At 38.9% G+C, this 24,827-nt stretch overlaps 2 protein-coding genes across 3 annotated transcripts; one reads left to right on the top strand and one right to left on the bottom strand.

Moving 5' to 3' along the window:
- Positions 1-14: 14 nt before the first annotated feature.
- On the bottom strand, positions 15-20,207 carry pam (peptidylglycine alpha-amidating monooxygenase). Its single transcript, XM_055060643.1, has 25 exons — positions 20,119-20,207; positions 17,882-18,007; positions 17,551-17,668; positions 17,363-17,420; positions 16,585-16,672; positions 16,150-16,241; positions 15,914-15,997; positions 14,963-15,011; positions 14,484-14,551; positions 12,571-12,651; positions 12,420-12,496; positions 10,196-10,299; positions 9,536-9,729; positions 6,846-6,896; positions 6,095-6,224; positions 5,468-5,584; positions 5,274-5,346; positions 4,330-4,540; positions 3,810-4,013; positions 3,512-3,627; positions 2,453-2,549; positions 2,211-2,261; positions 1,890-2,132; positions 1,657-1,716; positions 15-1,541 (listed from the first exon to the last, which is right to left on the bottom strand). The coding sequence occupies exons 2-25, from the start codon at positions 17,968-17,970 to the stop codon at positions 1,351-1,353; spliced, it is 2,646 nt and encodes an 881-aa protein (XP_054916618.1). The 5' UTR covers positions 17,971-18,007; positions 20,119-20,207; the 3' UTR covers positions 15-1,350.
- A 1,034-nt stretch (positions 20,208-21,241) lies between these two features.
- On the top strand, positions 21,242-24,158 carry pomk (protein O-mannose kinase). Of its 2 annotated transcripts, none has more exons than XM_055060639.1 (3): positions 21,242-21,302; positions 22,243-22,518; positions 22,673-24,158. In XM_055060639.1, the coding sequence occupies exons 2-3, from the start codon at positions 22,249-22,251 to the stop codon at positions 23,441-23,443; spliced, it is 1,041 nt and encodes a 346-aa protein (XP_054916614.1). In that variant the 5' UTR covers positions 21,242-21,302; positions 22,243-22,248; the 3' UTR covers positions 23,444-24,158. The 2 variants fall into 2 exon arrangements, with proteins under 2 accessions (XP_054916614.1, XP_054916613.1); XM_055060638.1 differs by having other exon boundaries at positions 21,287-21,337.
- Positions 24,159-24,827: the final 669 nt, after the last annotated feature.

Below are 24,827 nucleotides of genomic sequence, written 5' to 3'. Positions count from 1 at the left end.
AATCCACAACAAAGTGATGCTTTGCAGACACTTTATTACACAAATACAATAGTTACTGAAAATAGTACTCTTGTACTTAAACCGGTGTCACAGCTAATGCAAGGTAGGCCACATGTGACAGCGTAGCTAAATATCTATGGCATGCGGTTAGGAAAGCCTCTCAAGCTTCATAGCAAACTATAAGCAGCGGCAGAAAACATGGAATACAATATAAGAAATGACAACCCAAAAACTGATCCACTAACGTAAAACTTGACGTTACAGAAAGTGACTCAACAAATTATTGATTTTTTTTTGTTTATTTTTTTTTTTAAAGATGCAATTTACTAAATAATTCACTTGAATTCTGCTGTAATAAAATATCTGAGCAGCGGTTCAATGGAAAATAAATTCTCTTGTCCTGAATACAGTTCTGGATAAATGTGCTGTTTTTAGTGAACTCTGGAAATGAACAGAGGAAATAGTTTAGTGGGCCAGAGAGAGAGAGAACATTAAAAAAAAAAAAGCACAGTGGGTTCAGATTAGCCTTTGACAACAAGCAGAAAGCTGCAGCAGCATGTAGTCTGCTCCCCACATGTTACACAGTTAGCCTACAAGATCTGGACTATTTGCCTTGAAGAAAACAAACCAGCAGAAGGCACAGAATCACAAGTGAAATGATAGTCAACCAAATACAATGATGATGCTGAAATGTCATAAGGAACATCAAATGACTTCTATAATCCCAACTGCAGCAACAAATGTCAGGATTCTCCTCTGAAATCCCCATTCATCTCATCCCTAAACTGACACTGAAACACTGGAGGTTTAATCTGAGCCAACATTCAGATTGAGCATCAGCAACATTTAATAATCTGTGACAGGAGACAAACCCGGCTGACAACAGCCCCACCTGGCGGTAGTCTAGGCACTACAGTCACAGGGCTGCAGGACTTTATGAAAACGATTAAAAAGTGAGAGCTAAGAAATAAAAAGAAAATAATACAATAAAAAAAGATAAATAATAAAAACTACATGCACATATTTTTTCTACATAATAATGCATTTGCAGATTTTCTTGGACTTTTTAAGGCTAAACCTGATAATAGTGGACGGTTGGTTTTGGGGACTGTGCTGATAGTTTTACCATGAAGGCATTTCTTTATATATAAAGAAAAATATAAATATAATCATTTTGTCTCCAAGAGTTTGTCAAGATGACAATAAAATGAATTTTATATACAAGAACACATTTAAATATATACATTAAATAGCAATATTGGCAGCTGACAACAGTTACAAAAACAGTGAATTAGCACATGTGAGAAATCTAAGCTGTGTTTGGAGGGGTGTGGGGGACGGAGGGGCTGCCTAAGAGGAGGACTGAGGAGGAGGAGGGCGAGGAGGAGGAGCAGAGTACTCCTCTGTGTCCGAGTCGCTGCTGTCCTCCACGTTCCTCTCCTGGTCACTGCCCTCAGTGCTCAGCTGGTCGAAGCCCTGGCGACTGTAACCTTTGTGAGACGCAAAGAATTTCCCCAGGTTCAAAGTTCCCACTGCTTTACCTGACGGGGAGGAACAGGAACAGGGGAGTTACCTCCTGCTGGAGTTCAGGATCAATCTATAGGACATGCAACACAGGCACAGTCCAGAAATGCCTTTTTTTTTTTTTTGTCTTACCTCGAATTTTGCCCAAGACTCCTCCCACAGAGCGAGGCTCCATTTTGATCTCATTTCTCTCTGAAAACAGTCAGTAAACAGAAAATGAGTGCAGGCCACACAGCAGGACTAACTTAGTTATGGTTAGCATAGAGCTTCCCTCTAGAACACCCCGTGTGCAGATATTTGTCGGCTCTTAGAGAGAATCTGTGCATAAAGTCAGAGTAGTTGTCCTGTTTGCTCATCATACATACTGTTTTTCATCCAGCACATAAAGACTCCCAGGAAGACGATGACCAGCAGAAGGACGAGGAGCAGCGAGACGACAACAGCAGGGAGGACGCTGTTCTCTTTCTTTGACTTGGGTGAGCTTTTCCTGGGTTCCACTTCCACCAGCGGATGGCTCTTCTCTGACACGGTTTGCTTCTCCTTGACAGCCGCAGCCTTCGAAATGTTGGGATGTGGCTTCAGCTTGGCTTGGACGAACGCCTCCACTTCTAAACAGAGAGCAGGCGGGATGATGCTGGGATCTGACAGAGCAGTCAGGTGTCACAAATGGAATTTAGTCTGCTTACCTTCAAGTTCCTGCACCTCGATTCCGGCTTTCTTCACAGAACGGTGCAACTCTGAAAAGTGGAGACAGAAAAGTTCCAAATAAAAACCAATGTATGCAGTTTGTAATCAACAAATCTGCGACAGAAAAGCCCCACAGACAAAATAAAATATGTTGGATAAGCTGATATTGAACCCAGGTGAACAAGATAAAACACATTTAGTTAGAACATTTAGCATAGTGTTATAATAAACATGAACTTACTTTCTGCAGTAAACTTAAAAACTGAATTGCTTCCTGCGTCTCCGACAAAAACACTTCCATCCTTAGATACCACGATGTCATGAGGCATTTTAAACTCCTGTAGAAAGGAAAATACAAAAGTAACCATGTTATTAACATACTGTGCCTTTCAAAAGTGTTCATACCTTTAACCTTTTCACATTTGTCACTTTATGTTCACAAACGTCAATGAATTTTAGTGGGATTTTATGTGATAGATAACCATAGAGTAATGCAGTGGTTCCCAATCATTTTCTGGGCTCCCTATGGATTACAAATCTCACCCAATAAAGGAAAACAAGAATCAACTGGACACACATACATCCTTCAACCAGACATAAACCTATAAACATATTCTGTTTTCAAACTCCACTGAAGTTTATTTCACATTTCAGGTTGCAACAAAACAAACTACAAACCGTCTTTACAGTGAAACACTTTTGTGTAACTTTTTTTTTTTGTTGTTGTTTTTTTTTCCATTCATCCACACCGCCCCTGCAATGACACTGCGCCCCACACTTTGAGAACCACTGGAGTAATGCATGAATGTAAAGACAAAGAAAAATTACAGATTGTTTTGACTTTTATTTAGGACTAAAAACAGAGATGAACTTATTTTCTCACAACATTTAAACCCAGCCACTATCATAATAAAAATACCAAAAACGTTGATTTTACATAATAACCTTGCCTTATCTCTTAAGTTCTCCACAACAGGGAACTCTAACAAGATATAAGTATCAATTACGTCATCACATCTGAAAAATTATTACTTTAAAAACTGATTGTTATTTAAAATGATTAAATAATCTGGTATTAAATTACAATTGCCCATCCTAATCTAAGAATGTCCATTTGGCAAATCTTTATGAGAGTTTCTCAGAGAGTTTCTAGTGTTAATACAACTCACAGAGGAATCCAGAAATGGATTTAAAAAGTCACAAATATCTAATAATGAAGCTCCAGCTAACACGTTTGTTTCTTGTCTAGCAAGCATCTGTTTTTAAGAAAAGATCCGTCAGTGTATGACAGCATGTTTACCTTCTGGGTGGGACTGAAGGAATCCAGAATTTGTTTGGTTGAATAATCTAGAACAAACCCTCTGAGTGGAGCTGAGTGGTAGGGCGAGTCTCCATTCACTGCAAAGATCAGGCCGTCTTCAGGGCGGGGAAGACAGGAAGGAGATTCATTAAAAACAACTAAAATGACACATATTCACAATTCAAAAAACCTCAGCAGAGATAAGTGAAGATGTTGGGAAAAAAAATCATCTGATGTCTGAAAAGAAGAAGAATATGAACAAAACCTAAGTTTGGGCCAACAGTGCCAGTGTACTCACTTCCCACAGGGCTGTAGGTGATGGCAAACACTTCTCCTCCAAACTCTTCGTTCTTTATCTCTTTGACAAACTCGCCGGTCTCAGCGATGAAGCACTGGATCCGGCCGTTTTCCCTGTCAGCCACACACACTTCCTTCCTTTCAGGAAGGAGAACCAAGCTGTGGGGGATCCGGAACGGAGTGCGCCTCCTTCTGTCTGAAGAACCTTTACCCAAAACGTAAAGATGAGAAGGTGAATTTCTGATCCACAAAGCATCAGTGTTAGTAACGTGTAATAACTGTGAATCATTGTTTCTCTGACTGCATAGAAACTGGGATCCTGAAGAATAAGTCTGGCTACATTGATTAAATTTGCACTCTGATATTTGACACTAAAGTGTAAACAGGAATACCTTGAAGTTTAATGAATTCCTGAACCAAGAAACAATTGGTTTTGTTACAATTCTTTGGAATAAAACTGAAACCTCTTGGTTTTAGGGCTTTAACACTCCATGTCTCTGTGTGTAATGTGAGTTGGCTACCTGCTCCCCACTGAGTTAAGTATGTGCCATCGGCAGCGAACTTCAGGATCCTGGCGTTGCAGTAGCCGTCAGACACAAAGATGTTCCTGGTTTCAGGGTCGACGGCCACGTCTGTCGGCTGGCAGAAGTGCTCGGTGTCGCTACCCGGAGTGAAAGCCTCTCCCAGGACCAGCAGGGTTCTGTCCCTGCCATCACCGCTCACTTTCAACACCTGAGGAACAGCAACGCACAAAACAGTAGAAGGAGACTTCAGTGCCACTGTCAGGGTGGGAATTTATCCTGTTGATAAGAGATTTATTATGATAAATAATAAATTTATTATGATTTATCATTTATTATGATAAATCTCTTATCATAATAAGAATTTTGACTGATCGCTGTCACAATAAATTGCCTGTAAGTTCCTCATACTGTGAGAAACTTACAAAAACACGGCGAGATGGGCAAAAAGTTGGTCGCATTTTATGGATTTTTTTTTTTTGTGTGCAGCTTTTCTGTCTGTAGAGTGAAGCTATGACTGCACTTCACTACAATCACAGCCCAAAAACTGAAATACGACTCTTAACACATTTTTCATGAAGAACAACTCATCACTCCAGACATTAAATGCTGCATTTTTATAACTAAACAGAACTACGTTACGTTTTCAGGGTTTGTATTCATAATCATGTCTGATTGCAAAAACATTTTCACACAATAACAGTAAATTGGTACAATAATTGTCCATCCCTATTCAAAAATTCAGTTTATCTTAGCAAAATATCGTTTCATTTTGAGAAACAAAAGCAATTTTGAAGGTGTGACCTTTATTTCACACACACGAGAAAGAACATGTCAGTGTTTATTACTATTTGATACAAGGTTAGCTTGATGCTACTACAAACTGTGGGTTTGTGTAAAGGCTAGGTAGCTCCAGTGTGGTTAGAGCTCACGCTCCAGCTCACCTGATGCAGAGCCACATCAGTCACCCAGTAGTTATTCTCCTGGTCTGTCGTTATTCCATGAGGCAAATAAAACCTGCAAGGCCAGAAAACAATCTGAAGTTTATAAAAACAGACCCAACTCTGCAGGGCTTCAAATCACATCCCAGCATTACAACGCTTACATTTATAACCAGGAAACATTTTCTCACACTCACATGTTCCGGCCCGAAGCCTTCAGGATTCTGCCGTTGGCCGGGTCCACAACCAGAATAGTAGACTGCTGAATGGGCCCCAGGGACCGCTGCTGGTACCGAGCCTGGCTGTTGAAAGAACTAAGCAAACACACAACAGAGAACATTTACTGTGTGTAACCTGGGAAACTGCAGTTCCGAAGAGGAGCTGTGCCTTGAAGGATTTCTCAATCATGAATGAAAGAATCAAGGCAACACTGTAGGTATGTGTTTGATGAGAAATCAACATTATAACATGATGTAAAGACCTATAAAGTCTATTTGCCCCTTTAAGTTGAGCAGGAAGGACTGGGCGTCACACATGTTGATGTTAGGATTTCTTAGGTGCAGATGAATACGTTGCTACAAATGATCAAATCTCCACCAAAGTGAAGTTGTTGTATTTCAGTGCTGTTACAGACCTGCCAGTGAAGCTCAAATGAAGCAAATATGCTTCATTTGTAAGAATGTACAAAACCGGAGGTGAAAAAGCTGCATGTGAGATCTCCAAACAATTTTAGTACCAGTGGTTTTGGTGAAAACAACAGACATTAAAGTGTTTAGATAGCATTTGTTATTAACATAACTATGTGAAAAGTGAAAGCAACCCACTCTGCCCCCCAGTGGTGGTCGCCTCTGTGAAAAATGACCAGGTTGGAATCAGAGTCCAGGGCGAGTCCTGACACCTGGCCCAGCTGAAGGGAACTCTGCGGCCATGCTGACACCTGCTCCAAATGAGAATCTGCAACCACACCATGTACACACACACACACACACACACACACCCACACCCACACCCACACACACACACACACACACACACACACACACACACACACACCCACACACACACACACTTCCATATGAGCTGAAGAATTCTCCACGCTTCTTCCTCATAAATGTTTATTTTCAAAGCCAATTGGGAAACAATGACCGCTTTTTACTGGAATCCAGTCAACCTTTCCACCTGGCCTATCACACAGTCACTACAGTACAGTCAGGCTTTTATTTCACTGTTTAGTGAATTATATCAGATGGGTATATGAAGTCATAATTCAGAGCAGTATGGTTTATTGTCCAGTTGTATCTTGCAGGAAAAGAAAAATTCAAATGTCAAGAAATATCCAAATGGAATATTGTTAAATACAACAAAGATGATATCAGTCACAGTTAACCCACAATTTCACTTTGGAATTTATATTGTTGAAATTAAGGCCGTGTTTCAATATTATAAAATATAACATACTGCTACTTCCACTAATCAGTTTTTTTTTTTTTAACATTTCATCATCCATTTCAGTACCTATAAGCTGGTCATGTAATGTTATGGACATAGTTCACATTTGATTCATTTTGAACTCACCCTGATCCAGAACCGGCTCTGCTTTGTTGGCAATCATCGGCTGTTTGTCATCTTGATTGATAAATACAGAAAAGAATGAATAAATCAGATGTAACTTTGGGAAGAAAAACAACTAAATGAACTGATAAAGACAATTCTATTCAAAAATAGTTTATGTTACACATCTTTGAGATTTCTAACAAGTCGCCTTTATTAAAACCTTTGCACTTTTTTGGCGTCATTTATGTATATTTTTTTGTATTTTTTGACTCAAACCTGACACTTAAAGACACTTATAAAGACAATTTATTTATGTGACCGGATAGACCCAGTTACATTTACAGCTATTTCTGTTCAAATATAATGTATTTGAATTTGATACAGTATGAAATTAGTTTAATGATTGTTCTGTTTATGTTGTCTTTTCCTTTTGTTCCATAATTCAAACAGAATCTCTAGATGGTTTGAATAGAAAAATTGGTTTCTGAATTAAGAATCATTACTGAATCTAATCACGAGACGGTGAAAGTTTAGCATCTCTACTTTGAAGAGCCTCGTTGCTGAAATGTGAGACACAAATAAACTGGACTGCACTTTTTCAAGTCATGTAGAGATTAAGAAACAGGATGTTGTCTTCAAACAGTTGTCACTTGCTGCCCTGTAAGTTACTTCACTTCAGTTACCATGGAGACTGCTGTATCATCCGCGAACAGAAATGGTAAATGGCCTTTTAAATACAGGCATAAGAGGACGTCTAAGCACTTCACTCTACATTCAGTGTAGAGAAGCAGATCTTTGCAGCTGTATGTTGCTCCTGTCCAAACAAGGTTTCAGGTTACGTCTGAGAAAGCTGTGGAAGACTGTGTTTAGTTTTCTAAAGTATTGATCAACTCAAGAGGGAGTGCTGCTCAATTACTAGGAAAAAAAAAAGAAGCCCCACACACATTAATGGATAACGATTAAATAGAAAGCCTATTATCTGGCTTTTACTTCATGCTGGCTTCACAACAAAGCCTGATGGACTCGCTTTCATTACATCACATTCACACAAAATAAAACAGAATGATAATCTGCAATGAGCCGAGAGATTAGTAAAAGTTTAAGTTCTACATATCTCCTCTCATCTGTCCTCATTCCAGCTGTTTGCTGTCACTCATTTGACACATAAGGACACATACTCAGACTAAAACATTTATTTAGTCAGAGTAAATAAATGAGGGGCAATTTTTACAGAACAATAAGGGAGTAGAAGGCATCATTGAAATAAAGTCAACTGATTTAGAAATCAATTAATCGTTAACTGGAGTGTAAAGACAAGAAAAAAAGGTAATTTACTAAAATACCTCTAGTAATTAAGCAGTAATTAAGTGAAAACTGTATGAACGACAAAAAAAGTATGCACTTAAGATAAATTAAGCCTTTGTCTGCAAATATGTTCTACCTAGATCTCCCATTACGCCTCTTCTGCAAACCAATTAACAATTGGTTAATCAAAATAATAAAGAGATCAGATCACTCTGTTGATGTTAAAGTTGATCAGGAAGGAAGGAATTTTTTACATGTTATTATATCTGCAGATGCATTACCTTCTAAAAATGATCAAGCATTCACTGAAGGAATGTTGTTTTTCACTTTAGGCAGTCAAAATGTTTATTTATTTTAATTATGTGCCTAATTGAATCTTTAATGCATTTCTAATAATGTATAAAAACAGGGTTGAGTGGATAAATGAAAAATTTTTAGAATTTAAATCCAATTAATTGATTAATCATCCAGATAATTGATTACTAAAATAATTGAAAATTGTAATGCTATAAAGGATACAGAAAATAGATGGATAAATTGACAAGCTAACTTTACTGATGCTGTACAAACTTGTTCATGTGTTTGTTTGGCTCTGAGCTTTTCTGTGAGTAGTTTCTGTAGAAATGTTGGTTTACCACAAGCTAAAAGCTGTTATTACGCGAGTACGATAATGCAGCAGCATGGTGTGGACATGACACTGCAGTACTATCACCTTCAAAAGGCACTGAGGTGAAGATGACTCACTTATCTGGCTGAAGTAACACAAAGTACCCGACTAAAACACACAGTCCTCCCTGAAGCCTGAGGACGGTGAGAGAAGCTAGAGTTTTAATTGCTTTGGCTGGCAGAGAGGCCAATGAATACAGAATATATTTATATAGGATATTTATTGGCAATGCTGCTCACTCAGTCAACAGTTTCTTAAAAAAAGAAAAAACATAGGCAACTGATGGAGAGAGGGCTATGGCCCCTTGAATCATCTTCATGTTACAGAAAGTCATACAGATGCATCACAACGTAAATCTAAGGCACAATAAATAAACAGATTTATTTATTTATTTAAATTCTAAATAATAATCAAAATTAAATAAATTCCATTTTACTGGCCTGGTCTGGCCATGCCTATAAAGATTTTTTAATGGCGTCACTGTCACCATGTTTGAACATTTCAGATTAAAATCATTGTTTTCAACTGAATGCTGGTAAAACACACTGTTCTTTATAGTGTAGTGTGTCTGACGGGACATAATTTCTAAATCTGGATTTTATTTTATTTTCCTGGACTATTTAAAAAAAAAAAAAAGAAAACATGCAGAACGCCCCTTTTTACAAGGTTCGGATTTCTTTGGCCAAATTCAAAGTTTATGCCAGACATAAGACAGATGTAGATGAGGTAGATTTTGTACCTGTAGCGTTTCCCATTGGCATCATGGTGTGCATGTGACCTGGACTCACAGCAATGGGAACATTTGCTTCTGCTGGAATATGTCGAAAGAGTTCTTTGGAGCCCGTCTCCATGCAGCTCATGAAGGGAACAGCATGTTTGCTGTCCATGTAGTACATCATGTAGAAGTTGCACATTTCATCAGCTGAAGTACCCCTGCAGACCAAAACAAGGATTCCAATAATTAAAACCACAAGCAGCACTGATCGGTGCTACTACCTCAAAGCCACTTCAGTCTGCATCAACCATCAGATGTTGTGAACCTGATGGTGGACATGGAAACTTTGACAATGCTTCACAAGGTTACTTGTGGGCATAGTCACTAAACTACAAAGGTAGGAAGAGAAATAAGAAGTTCAAAGGAAGTTTAATTGAGGAAATATGCATCATTCTATTTCCTAAATCTTTGAAAAAGTTAAATGAAAATGTGAAATATATTACTTATATTAATTTCATAGTCTAACATTCCACAAACAGATGAATTAGACCAAAATCATCTAAACAGAATCATATAAATAATTCAATGTGTGTTTGGATTATATCTAGTAATCCAAACACACATTGTAATCACTCAGTAATAGTAATCACTCAGCACTAACTGCCAGTGATCTGTGAAACTCACCCAATGAGTGTTTTGGAGGTCCGGCCCTCCCCACTAAAAACACATCTGGCAGCCATGGTGTCACCGTATCGCACTGTCACATCCTTGTTAGCAGGATAGAAAGCCTGGAATGGAAACATTCATTAATGAGCAAAGAACAGTGTGGAAATGTACAGGAGATGAATTAGAAAAGCCATTCATAAATGAGAAATAGAACTGCTTTTCATTATTCACATTCATTACAGCGAGGAGATACAGAAGTACTTCTGTTTATTTAAAATAAACAAGACTGAATTATTAAAAACACAGATTTTGACGATGTTCTAATAGAACATAATAATGTGATGAAAAGTCAAAGAAAAGTACTCTTAAAATAATAACTGTCAAAAACCTAATGGAGATTAAAGCCCCTTCCTGATCATAGTTCCCTAATAAACACACAACCAGGAACCTTTCACATCATTTAAGATCACACACCAACATCAAAGGCTGTGTGTGTGTGTTTTCAGGTTGTGTGTGTAGCTGGGACTGCAGAATCAAAGCTGATTCTCTCAGTCCTCATACAAGCCGACTAAATGCATTCAGGGCTCTGAAAACCAGCAACGTTGTTCTGCACCATCATCACCATGTGACCATCTGCCTCAGGTTGGGCTAATCAATGGATTCCTCAGATTGGACACACATTGGACAACCTGAAAACAATACTGCTGTCTTTGTTTTCACCCCAAACTGATTTAGACTGTTTTTTTACTTTACACACAGAATGGAAGACAGTAGCCATGGTTCCATCAATGTATTTTTATGCACATTTTGAATTATCACACTAGATAAGACTGATTGAAACATCAAAATCTAAAATATCTTCCTCAATTTTGCAAAAAATATTTTATGGTCACTCAAGGTTTTTGGATTTTCTTAATAGAGTTAATGTGCTTAATCGTCCCCACTGGTCCTCAACACAGGCACACCGCAGGGCTGTGTGCTCAGCCCAGCTCTCTTCACCCTGTTCACACACGACTGCGTTGCCATCCACCCCACCAACACAGTCGTCAAGTTCGCGGACGACACAACAGTAGTGGGTCTCATTTCAGACAACAACGAGACCCCCTACAGAGAGGAAATTCAGCAGCTCACTCAGTGGTGTTCAGCCAATAACTTGGTGCTGAACACAGGGAAGACCAAGGAGGTCATTGTGGACTACAGAAGGTCCAGGAGGACGGGTCACACTCCCCTTCTCATAGATGGAGAAGAGGTGGAGCGTGTGGACAACATCAAGTTCCTGGGCCTCCACATCACGTCTGACCTCTCCTGGAATACAAACACCTCCCACCTGGTGAAGAAAGCACAACAAAGGCTCTTCTTCCTCAGGAAACTGAGACGGGCTGGACTTTCCTCAAGGTTGCTCGTGAACTTTTACAGGGCGACGATCGAGAGCGTCCTCTGCCTTAACGTGACTGTGTGGTATGGTGGCTGCACAGCACTGGAGAGGAAACAACTGACACGGGTGGTGAGAACAGCACAAGGCATTGTGGGATGCCCCCTCCCGGACCTGGACTCTATTTACATAGGCCGGGTCAAGAAGAGAGCTGGATCCATAGCCATGGATTCCAGCCACCCGGGCCACAGACTGTTTGTGCCGCTGCCATCAGGCAAGCGGTACAGGAATATACGGACTACAACAGACAGACTGAGAAACAGTTTCTTCCCCACAGCCGTCAGAGCCATTACTCCCTGCCGCCCCCTCCCACACATATCATAACCTCACATACCCCCCACCCCACACACAGCCATTGCACTTGCACTGTCACATCATCTGCACTTTACCATAATTGGACCTGCTGCTTCTTCTTTGGTGTGGTTGAGTGCCTTTAGTTAATTTTAGTTGTATATATTATTATTATTGTGTGTTTGTTTATTTAATATTGTATATTTTGACTTTTTGCACGGGAGTTGCAATAGAAATTTCGTTGAATCCTGTTCAATGACAATAAATGCTATTCTATTCTATTCTATTCTATTCTAATGGGAGATGGAAACACTTATTACATACAAGTCTGATAAAAACACCCTGACATCTTTTTATAAATGCACTGTTCAATGTGGGAATTTTTACATGGAAAGAAAATGAGAAAAATTGTAGTCAACTATCTTCCAATCAAAAAGCAGTGACTTTTGAGAGAAAAATTAAATATCTGTCTCAGAAAAACAACAGTCGTATAGAACTGATGTCACAGTGGTTATCTACCTGTGGTAACTGAGGGGACTGTCTCCCAATCAGACTCCATTTTCCATCACGAATCCTATAACCGCTGACCACTTTGCCTGTGAAAGAAATAATCATCAAGGACTAAGGAGAGACAGGAGACACAGAGGCAGTGAATGACCTGACTCCTCACCGAGGCTGTGTGTGTGGGTCCTGAAGGCAAACGGGTAGATCGGGTAGGAATCATAGTCACAAGCAACATCTGCATTTGTAACTGAAAGAACAAAAACAAAACAATGAACTGTATTTTCTGTCAAGGCATTTTTGCTTTATCTCCTACAAGAGGTGTTATAACATATGTGGCTCTCTCAATTTTTGTTTGTTATTGTTACAGTTTCCGTTCGGGATGATTTTATAAAAATTTAACCTGGAGCCAAAATCTGACTGCATACTTAAGTTACTGAAGTATAACTAGTAGTTACTTAGAATAATAAGGATTAGTGCACTAGTTCTCTTTTTAAAAAAGACCTGCTCAAAGTAAAGCTAATAAAAAAGTCATTGTCATAGTTCCCCATGTGGAACGTCTTATCTCATCATCACACACTCACACATCAACACACTTTATCTGCATGATTAATCTGCTCTCTGCTGCTTCCTTTTTTGTTCGTCTGCACAAATGTGTCACAACTTATAGCCAGCTTTATTTTCCCACATCTATTAGTCATCGGAATTTAGTAAAACCTTTTACTGTTTACTGTGGAGACACAGAACCAGATTGTGTTCTTGTTATACATTGGAGACAATATACTCACTCAGAAAAAAAAATATGTATTTATATATATATGTGTGAGTGTTTCCAATCCCAGAAGTCCTGCCAATAGCTTAGGAGGCTATTAGATCTGTTTTAATTGACAGTCACTACTTGTGAACGCTTCACAATCCTGATCAGCTTTAATCAAATGTGAATGCAGCTGATAAAAGCTGACAGGTGATTTCAGAATAAACTGCATGAAAATTGGTGACATTCTGTTATTCTAATGTTAATCTGACATTTTCAAATTGTTGAAGCATAATGTCTCCTCTTTCCTGTATTGGATCTGAAGCTGGTTTCCTGGGCTGCGGCTGGAGTTTGTCTCAATGGTAACACAAGGAACAATGGCTTAGGAAGCTCCAGCACCAGCTGAGAAAGCTTCAGCTTTCCTCTGATTCTCCATGGTAATACTTGATGGGTTGATTAGTATTTAGGGGTTCTAAAGAATCTTTGTAGAAGGAAACTCAACTTCATAAAAATGTTTCCTCTTAAAGTCACAAATCCTAAATTAAAAACCTAAAACCTTCCAGTCATTTAGAACCCTTCCAGATGAGCAGGCAGTATTTACCAGGCATATAGTCAATGTGCTGAAGGGACAATGGAAACACATATTAACCAAAGTCTGATAAAACATCTGTTACCTTCAATTGTTATAAAAATCCCATATATATTAAACATAACTAAAGAAATCTGACTTTGTAATTTAATGTCTTGAAATTGGGAGTCTGTCTCTTTAAATTCTCCTGCTCTTTCTAAACTTTGCTTTCAAGAAATCATCACAACATTGCTCCTCTATTAACCCTTTAACAATGTTTGTATGAGCATTTAGAAGTAGCTCCTATAATGAGCTCCGCTGATGCTCAATTCCACCAGATGTTTGCTAATTTCTGCTGGCTAGCTCTCAAAAAACATTCTGTTTGCATTATAGTGCACCAGTCACAAAGAAGAGGGATTTTATCCCCAAACTGCTCACAGCAAGCACATTTCATCAGTAGAGTAACACTAACAATACAGTCAGTCTGGGAGAGTTTCAACCAGCATTACTTGGAATTTATCATGACTACAGTAAATCAAAATTCTTATCATGACAAGAAATCTATCACAACAAATGACCACCGCTTACTGGAGCTGCACAGATTAATAATATGGTCTTAGAAACTGTAAGCCATCATCAATGTTACAGGGCTACACATGATTACACTACTTGATAACGTTTATGAGTCAACAACCAGTCAGAGAATAATACAGAGACTTTGAGGTTTACCAAGCTAAAGCTTCAGAAACAACAAATGTACCTTTTTTTCCTGGAGGGATGACCGTGTCCACAGACATTAGCAGGTAGATGCCCGCAATGAAGGGCTGCCTTTAATGGACAAACAAAGAACAAAGGAAGCTCTTACATTCTGTTATTGAAGGGATCACACAGGCAGTACCAGCCAATAGGCCAGACCTTCCTTGATTTCACACACAGCTTTAATGGAAGGTGTTTTATGTTTGTCATCCTAGTTACTGCAGGCAGCTACAGTCTCTTTAATATGGCAACTTAAGAAATGTTTACATTTGATCTCTGCTTTCTTATTCCTTCAAAAATGGCCGACAGTATCTTCACTATCTGCATGTGGCATACTTCCCCCAGCTAAACCAAAATGTTGCAGTATTTTTTAAAATCTTTTTCTTTAAGAAAACAAAAATCGTACTTTATCATTTATCTGAATGTATTGAAGGGTCAGTAATCTGGACTGAATGCTACTGCAGTGTCAGTAAGTGAACTTACGGTTTTAAGGTCATTCTTAAAGTTAGTCCAGAGCAATCTCTGTGATGATCTGGAATAGAGGAGAAAAAAAACGATTATTAATAATGTCACTAACATCATCTAGTCTCCATCGTCTGCTCATGGCCGAGAAAACGTTCAACTGCTAAAGCACTGTTGCTAAAATCCATATGCATTTTTCAGGCTCAGAATAGCTCAAACTGACTGAATGTCTGATAGACAGAGCTAAGCAAAAATCCAACAAGTCTTCAGTGAGGTTTTATGGGCTCTGGAGCAAATTATAAAGATATGGATCCAATTTAAAGCTGATAACATTCACTGGAGATTGAACAAAGCTAAGTTTCTAATTTAAGAGTAATGACCAAAAACATTTTAGTTATTTAACGAATCTCCGTTAGCAATTTTTCTAAATATCCTTTGCTATATTTGACTTTTTGGTCACCTTACTTAAAGGATTGGTTAGCAACACCTTGTACTGCTGCAGAGCAGTGAAATATGGATGCTTTTGCTTGGCTGGAATATTTTCACACATGGCCGTCTGTAGATGTGTTCAAGGTTGTTCAGGCTGTTTCTCAACAGCTCATCCACCAGTTTTTTTCAATATCGTTTCTTTATCACAAGAAAAAGACTCAAAAGTATTTAGCAAGTGAAATGTAAAAACATTTAGTCCCTTTTCGATTTGTGAAGAAATACAAGAAGAAAGCTCAACAAAGTATTGGGAATTGAATGGAAGGTGGATCAGGTGCGTAATGTAATGATGGGGTGACGCCAACGCTCCGATTCAATTCACTTGATTGCAAAACGTAAAACCACAGAAAGAAAGATGTTCTGAAACCACTTACAACCATTTACCCCTTTTTGTTCCTTGCAGTAACTAATAAATTGCAGAAACTTGGATCTTTTCAGAAGTTTTGGGAGTTTGATAGAAAAGTTAAGAAACACAATGGCACTTACCTCTGAAGGCACTGACATCTCCATAATGTATCTGCAGCACAAAGTAGGACATTCCTGAATTTCTTCCGACTTTAAAACCAACATCTGATGGAAGAAGAAGAGGAATACAAATCAGTGAAAAACAGACAGCCAGAAAAACACAAAAACTTTTCTCCTAATAAAATAATTTTAATACCTGTTAAAACAATGCATAACTTGAAACGATGTAAATCGTTTACCTTGAGTGTGTGACTTACCTTTAGGTAATTTTGTTGGAGGAGCGTTTCGAGCCCAGGCGTACATAATGGAAGACTGGTCTTCACAAGTTCCCTGTACACTGCCACAGTCCCTGAACAGAGAAGGGATAAAACCAATGCCATGAAAAGACATACAACCTTTTTTATACTCTTAAATTAAATCCAACTAAACTTTTCCTGTTTGAAGTCATTTAGGATCAGCAAAATTATTTCTATTTACTGAATGCCAGAATGATAGAAGGTTTACAAATATTTTCTTGGCATCTCTCCTGTTCCCAACCAGCTAATGTACATGTCAACTGCAATCTCTCATATCATGATGGGGTGTTTTAACGGATCAGAAGGCTTAAAAATAATGAGAGAAAATACATCATTCAAAACTGAGCTCCAGCTTGTAAAAATAATTCTCTTCATGCTATGACATGCAGGTCTTACCAGTAGCTGCTGGTGGAGACAGGAGTCTGGCAGCCAAAGAGCAGCATGTGGTGAACAGTGTCCATACTGGCATGAGGTAGGAAGTCCACTGAGAGAGGAAACACACTGTGCTTAATGGAAACATTTTCAACAAAATCAAGACAGTTTTACCAATTTTTCAAAATTTCCATATGAATTTAATATTTATGTAAGTAACTTTTATAAAATGTTTTTAAATTATTACTCCTCTCACTATTCCTGACAGTATGAAACAAATAATCTAAAAGAAGATGTTTGATTAAGATCCCCTGCCTCTTTCCTGTTGCCCTACTGCCATCTGCTTCCAGTCAGAGACAACTAATCAGAGCCAGCAGGAGAATCGTAATGCTGTTAATCATTCTTGTGCACGTGTTGCTTTCTCCCTCTCCTGCACAGCATGCATGAGCTCCAGCTGTTCCAGTGGTAGGAAAACAACCTAACGTTACAGGAAAACTGCTATTGGTGGCTGATTGACAGCACTACGACCCTCCCCTGGCTCTGATTTGCTGTTTCTGACAGGAAGCGGTGTATTTCTGCAGACTGCTATAAGACCATATCGAGGAGGCAAAGATTATTCATCTCATATTGTACTCTCCATTTTAACAAATATGTAAAAATCATATTTTTAGAAATGTTGCATACTGAAGCTTTAATTCAAACAGACCATGCTGTCAATCATGGTTAATAAAAACATGGCGTTACCAAACATCTGTTTATTTACAACAACTATTTCATTAAGGGAAAGTGAAGACTTGCTCACCGATATATGAATCACGACTAGTTGGCACAGGAAAGGCCATGCACAGGTAAGTGTCCGACTGAAACAAGAGGATGAGGCTCATCACTTTATTTCAACCAAACACAACTGTTCTCCGTAAAATTTATATGAAGGTGAACCAAAAAACTTATCATTACTGTCTTAAATTAGCAGTAGATAAAAAGACTCACCTCAGTTGGTAAAACCCTAGGCATTCGAAGATCCACTGTGAAATTCTGAGAGTTAAAAAGCTGTGGCGGCCTGACTCTGGACACACAGTCACTGGGATTTAAGACATTTTCCCAAACCCTTAGGAATGACAACAACACACACTCCATTATTAACATATACACTTCTCCTTTATTTATTTAAAGCACATCTGTTCCATTTGTCATTACTGGGAGTACCTTCAGCAGGAAACACAGAATTTAAACTTCAGTCAATATAAACAGCATGTAGATATTTAAGCATGAGTCTTTTAGCAAATAAAAGGTTCTGAGTTGAATTTCAGGAGTTCCTTACCTCTTCGACCCATACAGGGAGGGCTGTAGTTCCACACTGTGACTCTGATGGAGGAACGCTACCACCAAACTGACCACCAGGAGTCCCATCACACCTTCAGGTTTCTCTCTGCCGTTCACTACCAGGCTGCAAATGGGGAAAACAAGCCATAAGAACATAAAAGTTAACTAAAATACACAATACTGAGTTCCTGAATCAGAATGAAAATTCCTTTATTTTCATTATACAACAAAGCACATAGATAATCCTGATCTTATACTAATGCTTTTTCTTTATGTAATTTTACTGTGATGTCCAAACTTTTTTCCCACGGGGGAATAATTGGCAAATTTTAACAACTGGCAGGCCAAAAAATTTATTAAATAAAATTCAAAAATTAGTTCATCATTATTCATTTGTGTGTCATTGTTCCCTCTCTCACCTGGACACTGTCAGCAGCTCTGTGAGAATTATGTTTTATCAGCGTTTCCAGTTTCTTACATCTGACCCACAATTCTGAGAGACAAGCAGGAGAAGAAAGGAGTGGACCACCAGCTCGCCTCATGAGTGCCTGAGTGCTGTGTTTCCGACGGAGCTGCAGCACCACAGGGAATGGTTCTGACAACGCCACAAGCTGCTTTCTGCAAAAGTTTTTGGATGACTCCACAACAGCTGCCTCATCACAGAAGGGGACCATGGAGAACTAATGACAGAGGAGTGGTGCAAGCAGAACTACCTCCAGATAAACAGAGGAGAAACCAAAGACATGATGCATTCTCCACTGCAAAGGTGCATTCTCCCAGGGACAGAAAGAGACTGAACAGGGTGATCTGGATGGCATGCTCTGTTCCAGGATGTCCTCTGGACCCAGTGGAGGTGGAGTGTGAAAGAAGAATGGTGGCTAAGCTGTCACCCCTGTTGAACAATGTCACCCACCCCATGCAGGGAATGTGACAGCACTGAGCAGCTCCTTCAGAAGGTCTGTCCTTCCAGCTGCTATGAGACTCTACAGCAACCCTTGCAGCTGACCATTCACACAACAGGCTGACAAACACACTTCCTCTATGGACTTGGTAGTTTCCTGTTGATCCGCAATATTTCTAGGAGTGTAATTATGTGGGTGCATGTGCATATATGAGTGTATGTACATGTACATGCAACTGCGGTTTTGTAAATGTAAACTTGTGTACATATATTTTTATACATGTATTTTTTTAATATATATTTTTACCGCCATTTTTACATTTATGTTTCCATTTTAGCTTGTATGGTTCCACTCCGTACAGTTCTTTAACTTCTGTTACTCTTTTGTTCTGTCATGACAGTTTAAATTCTCCACTTGTGGGACTAATCAAATAAATAAATTGATTGTTTCAACATATAAATATTAAAAATGTGGGGAACATGCCTACTTAGTGCTACAACAAAGCTCAGTGATAGTCTCCTCTGTGGAAGCAGCTGTCTGTATCATTGAACTTTAAATTGAGAGGATGCTTTTCAGTGTTAAAACTCGCTGAAATGCTCTGCTTTGCTGATGACTCATCGCTGTTGACAGAGCTCGGTGGATCCAACTGAGGAAAGAAGGTTGAAGGTCAGCGCTGTGCTAACACGACAACCCTCTGAGAGCGAAAAGGAAACTATGGAAACGAGACCCTTCCCACACACGGAGTGCGCGATGCACCGTCAACCACATTACATCTCTACGCAGTGTTAATATGAACATTTATACAACTGTGTAGACTCTCAAGAACGAATTTAGAATGATTTTAAATGGCCATTGATGTGGTAAACAGGACTTCTAGGCTTGCGGTGACAGCTGGTCAAGGCCAAGCAGGGATAACAATGTGTTAAATACAGTTCTGACGATTAGCATGTAGGAACTCAACGTTTTCACCTGGTGCCGTTTTTATTTGTTGTGCTAAAATATGTTTGGCTCAAACCATTTCGAACTAAAAGGTAGCGCAAACATATCACCATTATGTTTTCCGACTATCGGCGTGATACACCTAGTCAAAATGGCTAAAATGGAGCTCAGTGTAGCTAACAAGTGCTGGAACGATACACCTTCGCTGTAGAGATGCTCTAACATTGGTAGCTAATGTGGCTAATAGGGATTTAACAGTGATATCTATGAGCTCCGTAGGCTAAAGGTGGTTGTTTGCATTGTAACAGACTTCTATTAAATTGCGACCAAACAAGAGAAGACAATTCGCCAAGATACGGCTGGTATTTTTTATCAAAGGAATACAGTACAATACCTGCTGGTGGTCGCAGCACGTCTTTCCAGATGACGATTGTTTTCCCGTTTTTTTTTTGTTTTTTTTTTTTGTAAGAAGTCACGTCTTCACTTCCCCTTTCAGAGTAAAAGCACTAAATAGCTCATGATTGACCATAATAGTCCGTGGGCGGCACAGACACCATACGTAGACGCCGAAGTGACGTATGACCTTATTGAATCGTTACGTCAGCGCGTCCGACGTTTAGCTATAAAATTAATTGAGCAATTAATAGGAAACTGATGTTCAGTGCTCTGCTCATAAGACAAGTACTACTGTAATAAAAAGAAAACTATCATAATAAAAATTATGAATGCTTTATTTTTCTCCCTACGCTTTTTAAATATATTTCTGTTCTGCATTATAAGCCGGTGTTTTCTTAAACTATAACACGTTAAAGTCCTTTTCATGCAATGACGTCATTCAAAGAATGCAACTGACAGCACTGACATAAAAACTAACATTTTTATGTTTTTTGTTTGTTTGTGATTTACATAACAAACATTTAGTGACTGCTTCTTCCGTCCGACTCTAACGTTTTGTATGCAGCCTGACAAAAAACAAACTAACAAACAAAATACAAGTTGAGTTTTAGCTGAACAGGTTTTCTCTTTCCAGGTTTGCTGTTTCCCTCTCAGGACCTCCTGTGGTTTGCTTTAAACAATGACTTTCTTCTTGCCACTATTTTAGGAAGCCCAATTTTTTTTGGCAAATAGTTGCTTTGCCAAAAATCTCTTCCATAATCAACAGATCTCTGTGCAGTCTTTCATAAATAAAAACAAAATTATTGGAATTAGTTTATCATTTGCCGTCCCCGCTCATGCATTACTTTGTGTACATATAATTTAAAAAATACATTTTAGTTGTGACTGACTTCAAATGTAACCTGGAGCTGTTTTGCAAGATAAACAACTATAGCTTATATCCAATCAGCTGAAACAAAACAAAATGTCAGTTCTTGTGAAGGGAGACTGAAAAATGAGCGAAAAAAAATGCTGAAACACGAACAAATTACTTGATAATAAAAAGTAAGAAAAAAAATGAAATGGATAAATCCACCAGATGGCAGTAATCCAGCTTTGCAGTCGCAAGCTGCGTTAATAAACCACGAGGAAGAAGAAGCAGATCGGGGGGAAAATGAAGACGCTGATTTGTCAAATTACAAGGTACGCACGCAAAAACTGATGGTCAGGATCAGCTGGTGAGATTCTGTGATTGAGGCTGGATTTGACGTGGTGGCTGCGCTAATGCCTGATAAACGGAGAGTAGAGAAATAACACACACAGTGTTCTCGGTTTTTAGCACATTAAACATTTGTGCTTTGTTTACAATAGCATGTTGTGAAAATGAACTGTGTCACAGTGAGAGAGACTGGCATGTTATTAGTCCTGTTCCACTGGAATAAACGGGCATCATAGTCATGTTGCTGACTGGAGGATGAAAAGTTTATGAGGATGAGAAGTTTGGTTCAGTCTGGGTGTCCAAAGTGTGGCCCGGGTTCAACTAAGACTCAAGTAATATTCCAAATGTCCGAGAACCTCTAAACAATAAAAAAAAATATTTCATTTTCAAAATGTTTTCATTTGCTGTAAGCCATTATCATCTCGATAAACAGAAAAAAACATATGTATAGAAATGAATGAATGTGAGTTCCATGGTTTTGAATTGATGGACTGAACTTTTTCCTGTACTGAAGTGTTTTATGTTTCTTACATTTATACTGTATTATTGGCTGTTTATTGAATATAAAAGCGTTAGGAAACGTCTCAACTTTATTTCATTGTAATTTAGAGCTTTTAATGATTTGGACACGTTTTTGGATGGAATTATGAAAACAGAATTTGATGTTTTGAATCTATTCTATACAGTTTATTCTAGATTTCCTCAAATCTGGACAGGATCAAAATTAGTACACAAAGATTTAAATCCACACACATTTAATTATTTCTGGTTAAATGTCCTTTAGTAAGTTGCACTGCAACCACAAATGTATCTTTGGATTCCTTCACCCAGGATATTATGATGCAGATGAAATATACAGTGGGGATGATAATTATTTGATCATCTTTTCACCCATTTTTGATGTGCTTTGTCCTTTACCTGCAGAGTAACATGGGTCACCACAGCAGCAGCTTTAACTCCTTGGTGCTTCCAGTTATGATTGGTTGCCTTGCTGCTTTGATGCTCAGCAGTGCCTTCATATACCTGTACCTGGATGCTGTGTATCAGTCGGAGGAGCAGCTGGTGAACACACACTCCGGCTGTCTCCCTCAACACTTTAAACTGCCGGTCATGAAGAACTGTAGCCCCTGGCTCCAGTGCTCACAGATTGAATCAGAAGTACGCAAGATAAAGGTGATTGGCCTGGGAGCTGTGAAGAAGGTGTGTGTACCTTTAAATTCAGTCTCGGTTTAATAGATGAGTTTAAAGATATGAATGTGAGGCAACTTTTCCCATTAATCTCATGCACTAACACATAAACATTGACAACCATAATTTAAATATAAGGGGAATGTTCTGTGTTTTCTTTCCTCAGGTCTATCTGGCAGAATGGAGAGGTCATAAGGTGGCTCTGTCTGAACTGGCCTCTCTGGAATACCGAGAAGATTTTCTCCATGGACTGTCGATGTTACTGGACCTTCAGGGCCCACAGGTGGTGCAGTTGGTGGGGTTTTGCCTTGAAGACAACATTATAGTTACCCAGCACCATCCACACGGCTCTCTGCTAAACCTAGAAGACGTTCTGGCACAGCAGAAATACCAGCATCTAAACACTTGGCACTTCCGGCTGAGACTGGCCACAGACTACGTCTCCATCCTCCATTACCTTCACAACAGCCCTGCTGGGCGGCGGGTCATGTGTGACTCCAACAGCCTGGAGAAAACCCTTTCACAGGTCCTGCTGACGAATGACTTCCACCTGGTGGTGAACGATCTGGACGCTCTGCCCCAAGTAGACGCATCTAAGGGCGTCCTGGTGAAATGCGGCAGCCGAGAGCTCACTGGAGACTTCGTGGCCCCAGAGCAGCTTTGGCCCTTCAGAGACAGTGGGCAGCCATTTTCAGATGATCTCATGCCAAAGTACGATGAAAAGACAGATATCTGGAAGATTCCAGATTTGACACAGTTCATAATGGGAAGGACTTCAGGTGGAGATTTAGTTCATTTTCATCTTTTTCAGATCCATAAGGAATGCAAAAATGTGGACCCTAAACTCCGGCCTTCTGCTCTTGATGTTTTGAAGGCATATAAATCAGTCTACAGTGCAATTGTACGAGAAACATCTGGACACAGAGACATGCTGTAGGATCACTCTCTGAGCAACGTGTAGCTGAGTAGACAGAAAATACAACATAAAATGTGATGGTTACAAAAATTTCAGACAAAATTTTAGACAAAAGGAAAGGGACTGAAAAAAACCCAGATGATGACTTCTTTTGTTTAGACAAAAGGTATTTTCACAATTTATAGATTCAGTTTGATTGAGAACTAAAATTACAACATTTGTTACAGTTGGTGGGACTGTCCACCTCCTCGCCTGTGTAGCCGCTGCACCAAGAACCGCTGAAGAAGACATTGAGCGCAATTCTTGAAAAAGGAAGTTGCACTCATGTTTTTTCAAAGGTTTTCATGTCATTACTTCAGTGGTTCTTGGTGCAGCAGGGAACAGGGTGGAACAGGTTGATGGATCATTTGACACAATGCAGTGAGAAAGAGAACCACAGCAGCTGGAAATGGAACAAATGTTGCAATTTTTGTCCCCAACTGAAATAAGTATCAGACTATCAGGTGTCAAAACACTCTAAATTTGGATTGGGACTGTGAGTTCAAAACGTTCACTTTTTAATGTATTTTTCTAGCCTGAATAAAGGCATCTGGTAAAAAGATGTTCATGAATGTTCAGTGTTTGGTTCCAGTCAGACCGTCTTTATAAAAATACTCGAGTCAGAAGATGTAGGAAACTGATTTGCTATTAAATGTAACGTTTGAATGCTTACTAAAATAAACTTAAGCAAAACTCATTTCATCTGGGCAGTCATTTTCAACACTCAGCAAGTCGCTGCCACTAAATGGGACTTTATCTGATGTGGACAGAAGTGAGGTTGCAGAAATAGACATTAGCATGCATAATGGAGGAAGTTTCATAAATAGGCTAACAAGAGCTTCCAACAAAACTGCTTTAAGCTAATAGAAAAAGAACTCAATCTTTCTTCTTACTTTGAACACATAATATAAGCTGTGAATCTCTACATGTTTAAGGCATTGCTCACTTTATTGCTATTTTCTGAGCCAAAGAACATAGTGATTTAATCAGCCTCATCAACTAAGAATGATCATCCTGACTATGTTATGTCAGAACAACTAAAATTCAGTAATAGGTGTTGATTCCTACGTCATTCACTACTTCTTATGCTTCAGAAAAATCTGAATTAACACCAACTGTTGTCAAATCGAAGACAAAACTAACAGTATTTTGAGAGCAAAATTGTTGAGGTGAGTCTCACGATGGAGACTATTGTCTCACTGACAGTGATCATTTTATTTCAAGATCATTAAAACTGCAGTATGTAACTTTCAAACAAATATTTTTGTTTTACATGTAAAACAAAAATATTTTTGTTTTACATGTATGCAGCATGAGATGCTACGCTATCTCATGCTGCATAGCGTAGCATGAGATTGAGTGATGT

The sequence above is a fragment of the Poeciliopsis prolifica genome, unplaced genomic scaffold (assembly GCF_027474105.1).
Source record: "Poeciliopsis prolifica strain line A6 unplaced genomic scaffold, Auburn_PproV2 SCAFFOLD061, whole genome shotgun sequence".
In the NCBI taxonomy this organism is placed as follows: domain Eukaryota; kingdom Metazoa; phylum Chordata; class Actinopteri; order Cyprinodontiformes; family Poeciliidae; genus Poeciliopsis; species Poeciliopsis prolifica.
Note: the sequence above shows the minus strand (reverse complement) of the source record. Positions and strands in the feature narration are given on the sequence as shown.